This window comes from Squalius cephalus (genome assembly GCF_949319135.1).
Source record: "Squalius cephalus genome assembly, chromosome: 8".
In the NCBI taxonomy this organism is placed as follows: domain Eukaryota; kingdom Metazoa; phylum Chordata; class Actinopteri; order Cypriniformes; family Leuciscidae; genus Squalius; species Squalius cephalus.
In genome coordinates, this window is record NC_137129.1 from 10932623 (window position 1) to 10941300 (window position 8678).

At 34.8% G+C, this 8678-nt stretch overlaps 1 protein-coding gene across 2 annotated transcripts in view; it reads left to right on the forward strand.

The window, feature by feature from the left end:
- necab1 (N-terminal EF-hand calcium binding protein 1) overlaps positions 1-6245 on the forward strand; it is a 33034-nt gene extending 26789 nt beyond the window's left edge. For both annotated transcript variants that reach the window (XM_079878911.1, XM_079878910.1), the window contains exons 9-13: positions 494-547; positions 2918-3030; positions 5396-5473; positions 5614-5705; positions 5788-6245. In XM_079878911.1, the coding sequence (XP_079735037.1) occupies positions 494-547; positions 2918-3030; positions 5396-5473; positions 5614-5705; positions 5788-5816 (366 nt within the window). In that variant the 3' untranslated portion in view covers positions 5817-6245. The remainder of the gene's footprint in view (positions 1-493; positions 548-2917; positions 3031-5395; positions 5474-5613; positions 5706-5787) is intronic.
- The last annotated feature ends 2433 nt before the right edge of the window (positions 6246-8678 follow it).

Below are 8678 nucleotides of genomic sequence, written 5' to 3' on the forward strand. Positions count from 1 at the left end.
ACACACACACACACACACACACACACACACACACACACACACACACACACACACACAGCCTATCATTTAAATTGTAAAGTGTCTGTACATCTGGGTATTATTTACTTTCTTTAATTTATGCTGATTTAAATAGAACAATAAGTACTGCATTAATTTACTGCATAGATTTGCAGTAATGAAAATCTAACTATTGAGAATAATGGGAATTGCAAAATAATAAATTACAATAATAATAAAGAAATACCCATGTACTATGGTAATAAAAAGGTTATTTTGTTTTGCATTGAAAACAGCTTTTTTTGTATTATAGTAGTGAGAATGAGATTATGCCGCATTACTTTGACCAGTGTGAGATTTTTTGCATTACAGTGACAAGCATTTTGGGGGGAAATTTCCTTGTCATGCAATTTCTTTTTAATTTTAATTTCATCTTAGCATGTTGTCATGAGATTTAAAAACATGTGGAAAAACTAGCTTGTTTCTAAATTAATAGGAACTGCGTTTGGAGCCAGTGGAAGAAGAGGTGTTGGAGAGCACCACCAAATCAGTAAGTCATTTATGATCACTCTGTCTATTACCATATTCCCAGAAAATCATTCACACAGTGACCACAGACACCTGTCGTCGAAACAGTGAGGATCTGAAAACTAGTTCCAAGTTATTGCTTTTCTCTGTCTGTCACTCTTCCTCTCTCATTTGGCTCTGCCATCTTTTTTTGCGCAGTATTTTCAGAGAGCTTTTCTCTCATCCTCACAAGATGTTGTTGTCAGACATTAAATAGGTGGTTTGTGTGTGATTCTGTTTGTGAAAGAGTGGCACCCGGACCCCTGTGGAGACTAGCTGTAAACACAGTAATGCGTGACTGCTGTGCTGATAGAGGCACAATACAACATTATATTGGACATGCTGAAGCATAAAATTACAAACAAGTGCGTAGTTTCTTTTTTTAAGTAATACTCCCATCCTATTTCACATGAATCTTAAGAGCAACTCGCAGACATTTTCACAAGCAAGTGGGTGATCTTTCTGGGATTTCAAGCAGTCGGTTTATAATGAGCGATATTTCAAGTAGTCACGTTCTAATACATCCAAATTAGAAATCATTTATCTCTCTAATATCTATGAAACTCTATTTCATGGTTAAAGTTAAATAGCCTCGCATCCATTTGTCATTTGACAGACTGACATTCACTAGCACAAACTGTATGCATGGAATAACAATTTCAGCATTGCTAATGCATCTGTATCATTTCATCGCTTTGTTCATGCTCATTAAGCATTCAAGTCTTCAAGATCATGTTCATATGACTATGTTCAAAGATCTCCTTGATTTGAGGATACTTATAAAGGAAAAACACTTCATACTTGGCATAACATTCATTTGTTGCAGATAAATATGGGAATAGTTTATTCCCCTATTTCTGTGTATAAAGATAGTTTGTGAAAGATGGGAAATGGCAATAGCAAAAGCACAGAGCCTGTGAAGAGGTCACCGTCTGCTGCAGGGTGCGAACTCTCACTTACTGTTCCCTTCAGCCACCTGTCAACAACCTATTTTATAAAAAGCAGCTATTATGATGCACGACTTCATGGCTTTACCTGACGCTCAATGAGTCACAGCACCATTGGTGGACATTTTAGTCTTCCCGTTTGTTTGACCCTCCTGGATTCAGTTTTTGGACCCCCTAATTTTGGAATATTGTTGATCTGACATCTCTTGTCTGGGAAGAAAGCCATGTAAATCATGATTCCCAAAAAAAACAAAAAACTTTTTTGAACATTGATAACAATAATAATAAATGTTTCTTGAGCATCAAATCTAGCCTGGAAATGCAGACCTAAATCTAAAAGATTAATGGTCTGGCGTCGACTAATGAAAATCGCCGAGGGGCGGCACCAAGCGTGCATTTGAAAATCTCGCTGCACGCAATTGGATAACACTACAACCAATCACAACAATAAACCCCAGCTACCAGCGGAGCTAACTGGTAGATTATACTCTTACCGTATCCGGTCGGCAAAACAGCAAAAACGTTCTTCTTGCAAAGGAACGATTCGAGCGGCGTCTTCTGTTCCTGTTTTAGATAAAAAGTACATCTAACTCGTTCAATGTAGCGGCCAAAGCCGTTTCAAACAACTGGTATTCATCCATAGCCATCTTGCAATGTTTACTAATGACTTTGACGTCACAGCGCTGTCATCATCTCGCCGCTGGCCCGCCTATATCAGATAACCCGATGTGATTGGTGCAGCTCAGATCGAGGGGCATATTTAATGAGCATCATTACTAGACACCAGAGTAACTCGCTGAGCAAATTCAACTTGTGCTCTCACGAGAACTCTGGATTACCAGGGTACATCAAATCAGCAATATTGGAATGATTTCTGAAGCATCATGTGACACTGAAGGCTGGAGTAATGATGCTGAAAATCCAGCTTTGCCATCACAGTAATTCAATTTCAAACATTTTAAAATATATTAAAACAGAAAACAGTTATTTTAAATTGCAATAAAATTTCGCAGTTTTTATTGTGTTTTTAATCCAATAAATGCAGCCTTAGTGAGCATAAGAGACTTCTTTTTTTAAAAACAATAAAAATCTTACCATCCTTACTGATATTTTTAATAATAATTTTATAATATTTCTCCTGCAGTGCTTCTCAACCCTATCACCTTGTCTTTTTGGACTATTTTTTTGCTTACTACTTTCCCCATATTATCTTTATGTTTGAAAGGGAATATTTCATAAATAATCAGTCAGAATAACATCAGGGTTTCATGTACTGCAAGAGAAAACTGATCTAGGAGCAGTTTCGCACACTTTTATAAATAACCCATGGTCTGAATCCTATATGAGGCATCTTCTCTGACTGCTGTTCTCTGATGGGCTGCTCTCTTCTGTGACCTTCCTCCCAGCACATCCTGATCGTGCAGAGGCAGCTGTCCGTGCTGGAGGAGGACGTGGAGGAGTTTCGGCTGGCTCTAAGGCTGTACACTGAAAGTGCCAGCGCCCAGACCGGCTGCCTCCAGTGAGTACACACTGCCACTGCATCTGGGTTAATGTCTGTTGCATTTATACAGCTTTCTTTGTGAGTCAGTCTAGGGAAGTTCTCCACATTAGGCAAATCATGTAATTGGTATTTATATCCATGTGTTTAAATTCGATGAATCAGATATTTCAGTTTCTGGGTTTGTGGAGAACTGTGGATCTAGATGTTTTCTCCATGATGGGTTTCTAGGAAAATACCTGTAATTCAATCATGACTACTCTCATAATAGACTTAAGATTTTATTGATAAGAATAAAATGTACATAGGCTTTGTTTTGGTGGACTAGATCTTCTATGCTGCTGCTGTTTCCGTAACATGCATATATATAGGGAATAGGATAATTGCTGCTGCAAGGACAGTAGGGAGAATCAGAATCTAGGAAAAATCTAGGCAGGTGGTGCTGGTGAAGGAGGGGGGCTAGGAAATTCTTATGGCATGCTGCACCTATAGAGCTGGTAAGTCCCGCCCATCCGTAAAACCCCAAGTGGACCTCTAGGTTGAAAAATCGTCAATGCAAGTGAATGGGAGAAAATAATTATTTTCTGGTCCCGTTTGAATTGTGCCATGAATGTGAACATATGTTGTCTGTGAATTTTTTATATAATTTTTCATGTTACGAGTTTGACAGTATATTGTATGATTCTTCGGCTAGCAGTTGTGGAAAAGACATAACGAGAAAGACTACATGTCGCCTATGTGACGTCACCCCATAAACACATTTTCCCTCCACTTGTCAAATCACGGCGCTAATGCTGCGATAATCTATGGAGACAGATCGAGATGCCTGTGTGTTTTGTACCCAAATGTCACCATTCAAACCAAATGGGCTGTTCTTTCTTCAGATTCCCGTCGAAAGCAGCGAAGAGTTGTAGTCCGCAAAGTGCTCTCACACAAAGTCTACCCGCTAAATTGTAGCATTCTTCACACGAAAAATTATATTAAAAATTCACAGACAACACATGTTCACATTCATGGCAAAATTCAAACGGGACCAGAAAATAATTATTTTCTCACATTCACTTGCATTGACGATTTTTCAACCTAGAGGTCCAGTGGGGTTAGCGGAAGGGGCGGGACTTACCAGCTCTATAGTTAAACCAGTTCGGGACGGAAATAAATAGGTTACATTGATTGAACAAAAAGATTGAATAGTCATGCCGCTGGATTTAGGAGAACCAATTTGCTGTGTGGAAGAGTTTCATGACTGATCTATGTATTTATTTCCATTAAAATCCAATTGAAATATTTAAGCTACAACATCCAGTTTCTCACGTGTCATAGCCTGTGTAACATCAGCAAGCTCACGGTCCGTGAATGAATTGCAGCTTGCTGCGAGCATGTAGCCGTGTGTTTATAAGCCCTCAGTCCAGGTTTGACTTTTAACTAAATGTCAGTGATCACGTCAGGTAGCAGTAGATTTCTCTGGAACATTCTCCCAAAAAAAGTGAACCCCTTGTCTGGTTTACTCACGAGTTTTTTCCTAATTGGCTAATTAGTGGGAATGGCTTGGATGAAGAGTTCTACTTTAGCTTATTAGATAATTGACTTCATTCAAGCTCATCAGTTCAAATGACTCACTGACAAGCTTTCACGCCAAGAACATTGAATGAAGGATTTGATGGCTTACCAATATTCTCATTATTTTTAATGAAGGGAACGGTTCATCCAAAAATGATAATTCTGTCATCATTTAATCACCCTCATTTTTTTATGAACTTTTTCCTTCTGTGGAACACAAAATGAGATGTTTTGTAGAATGTTCAAACTGCTATTTTCCATTCAGTGAAAGGGAATGTGGGCTAGGTTATGAGAATATCAAATTTCAATTTCAAATTGCACTTGTAGTGTCCTTCATATATGAATAGTGTATTTTTAAAAAACTGCACTTGGAAATGTTTTTTGAAATAAAATGCCTTTTAAGTGTAATTAAATAGTACTAACACACTTAAAGTGCACTTTGAAATAAAGTAACATTTTTACCAAAAACTTTTAAATCATTATGTTTGAATAATCTTTGTCTTGCTTTAAAGAAGTACTCTTATTTTGATGTGTTGACTAACGTACTAAAGCACATGTAAAGTACTTGATTGTAATTTTTATTGCAGTATGTTGTTCAATATTACATTTAAAGTTAATATACTTTAAATGTACTAAATTGCAACTTTATGGTCACAAATATGTAATGACAAACATATTTAAACATACCAAGAGAATTTACATATTAAAAGTACATAAATGCTTGTCAGTACATTTGGCAGGACACTTTAACCATATTTCAAAAACAGTAGAAGTTTATGACATGACCAGTGATAGTAATCCTACACTGGCTCTGCTCTCTTGGCAGCGTTGCAGTTCAGCGGCTTGCCAATGAGTCCCGCTTCATACTGTACGAGTTCTGGGAGCAAAGCAACATGTGGAAGAAGTAAGTCACTCTCTCATTTTCACTGATTCAAACCACTTTTCATAATACAATCCTAGAAAGTCCTTAATGCAATCAATAGTAAAAAAATATTCAACTTGTAATATAACTGCCTGAAAAGTGTTGTTGTTTTCTATTTATAGTCATCTGCAAACCAATTACAGTAAAACCTTTCAGAGAGGCAATGTGGATTTCTTAGAGACGCCAGAAATGATGACGACTATGCTGGTTCCAGGTGAATTACATACAAATTATCTCTTAATATAATATAATATAATGTAATATAATATAATAAAGTTTTTTGGTTTTTTTTACAGCGTCATGGTGGGTCCTCAACAACAACTAAGATTAGTTTGACTTGCCAAGACTGTCATGAGGAAGTGAGCACTTGCATTCATATTTGCTGTATAGTCATAGTGACTAGCACTTGCTTTCCATGTCGTTACATTATTAGCTCTATATGAGTAGTGTACTGTAAACTGTAGATATCAAATAAAGCAATGAGATCTTTGTATTTATGATAGCACTCCAATCCCATCCGAGTTGCATAGCTGTGTTTTCATCTGTGGCGTGACAGTACAGTGATGTGTGCTGTCAGTCTGTCCGTCTCCTCGCGTAGTGTTCACGAACACATCAGAGTCTCTGACACGGACGCTTCTTATGTAGTTTGTCAGCTTTGAATAAAAATATGAAATCAATGTGATCAACCACAATTTTCGTCTTAAGTTTTGCCAAGTGAAGGTAGTATCAAGTGGTTAATAAAGTTTCTAAGCTGATGCACTGGTTTGTATTTTATTTAATCGTTCTTGGGGTTTTTCTACATGTAATCATATGGAGCTTCCAGATGGCGACAGCGTATGAAAGCTCTTTTTAGTCCTCTGAGAGAGAGCACTGATTGTGCTAGACTATTTCCCAGAGCCAGATGACTCATTGAGTCCTTTTATGACTCTTTGCATCCATCTCTTAAGAGTCAACACTGCCATCCAGCGGCTGGAAAAGGCTCAGGATTTCATGATCTTGTGCTCCAAAATTGGTCATTTTGTATTGACAAGCAAAATAAAAAAAATGTAAAAATACAGTGTGGTCCAATAGTCTGAGACCCCTATTCAAAACGCTTACAATGTGTATATATATATATATATATATATTTTTTTTTTTTTTTCTTTTTTTTTTTTTTTCTTTCTTAAAATATATAATATAATATAGTCAGCATAATGTTAAGGCAAAAAGCTGAACTGAAAATCTGACCTTTTGTTTAAAGGAGTTCATATGGTCAAATTTGCTTATTTTAGTGGTCTATAAATTGTGAATTCCTAAATTCTACCTTTGACGTACTACTAATCGTGTTGCTGTTGTTATTATTTTCAAAATTGTCGCACTTTTAAATAATTTTTTTTTTTTTTTTATAAATTAAATTTTAAAATAAATTTTGCATACCAGATTTTTTCAACCCAAACCAAGGTTATTATTGTTAACTAAAACTAAAACCAACTAAAATATCAAATAAAATAAAATACAATATAAAAATTGCCAAAGCAACATTACTAATTTTCATTTACTTTGTTGAAGTACTAAAATTAGGCTAACTAAATGCTAAAACTTAATCAAAAATACATATAAACATAGATATATAAAAAAAAAAAAGACAAAAACCATTAAAAAAAACAAGAACTTTGACTAAAATTAAAATTAAAACAGAAAATATAAAAAATTAAATTAAAACAAAATATTAACAAAAAATATAATAGCATATTATACTAAAATAACTGCCCTAAACCTAAAAGAAAAATAATATTATCATTGAACTAAATGTTACAATTATAGAATGAAAAGCAGGCATTATTTGCAATCCAGTTAATCACATTCCTGCTTTCTCACTAATTCTTAAAACTTTTGTGTAGAAAAAATACTATTCATACATTGTCAAAGTATTGAATTCAATTTATTTTCATTTTCATAAAAAATGGTGATGGTATTTCAGCCTCAGTACTGTTGAAGGGAATTGTCCTGAAAAGAATGACAATGCCAAAATCAGCTTAAAACAACTTTCTTGTTCTTGTAAATGTATTATTTATTATTTTGGGCTGAAATATGATTGACCAGAAAGGAAGAAGTCCAATGTTTGAAGTGACTTGCGTCTGTTTTGTGCGCTGCTGTAGGAGAGCATGTTCACTCTATATAATGACAGCCTGACCTTTGAGAGACAGTGTGCTGTTGGGTTTACACTGAATTATGTCATGTGCCTGCGTTACATAGACACACAGTACACACCCGGATCTTTAATTAACAAGCCTGTGTGACGGGGGAGACAACAATTCTCGTATCAAAAATATGAATGATGCCACTCGTTACAAAGCAAAGTTTATTTGTCCAAATGACACATTGTGCTGAAGGAAAGGAATCAACCGTACAGAAGGCCATTCCTGCCACATAAGGAAAAATCATGCTTTTGTATATCATAATCATGACATAAAAAGTTGAAATTATGACATAAACGTCGAAATTATGATAATTATAAGATGAAAGTTCAAAATTATGACAAACAGTCAATGACATACTAAGATATGAAGAGTCATAATTATGGCATAAAAAGTAAAAATTCTACAATTCTACATCCTAAATCGAAATGATCACATACTAATTTGATATTATGACATAAAAAGTCATCAATTATGATATAGAAAGTCACAATTTTGACTTTTTAATGTCATAATTATGATGAAAAGTCGTAAATATGGCATAAAAGGTACACATTATGATACCCTAAATCAAAATGATAACTTGCTAAATTAAAATGATGACATTAAAATGGATGTAATGTCCAAATTATGAACTAATAATTATTATGATCTCATGACTTGGCATGTCATAATTTTGACTTTTTATCACATAATTATTGATTAGTATTTCATAATCTTGACTTTTTATCTCATAATAATGGCTTAGTAATAGTCTTATGCTTATCTTTTAATCTTATTACTTAGTATATGTCACTTTCAACTTTTTATCTCATAATTATGGCTTAGCATGTCATTAATTGAACCTTTTTATCTCATAATTATGACGTAGTATGTCAATTACACATTTATCTCATGACTTAGTATGTCATCATTTTGACTTTTTATTACATAACTATGACTAAGTGTCATATTAACAACTTTTAATGTCATAATTAAGATTTACCAAAGCACCATTTTTTTATGTGGCA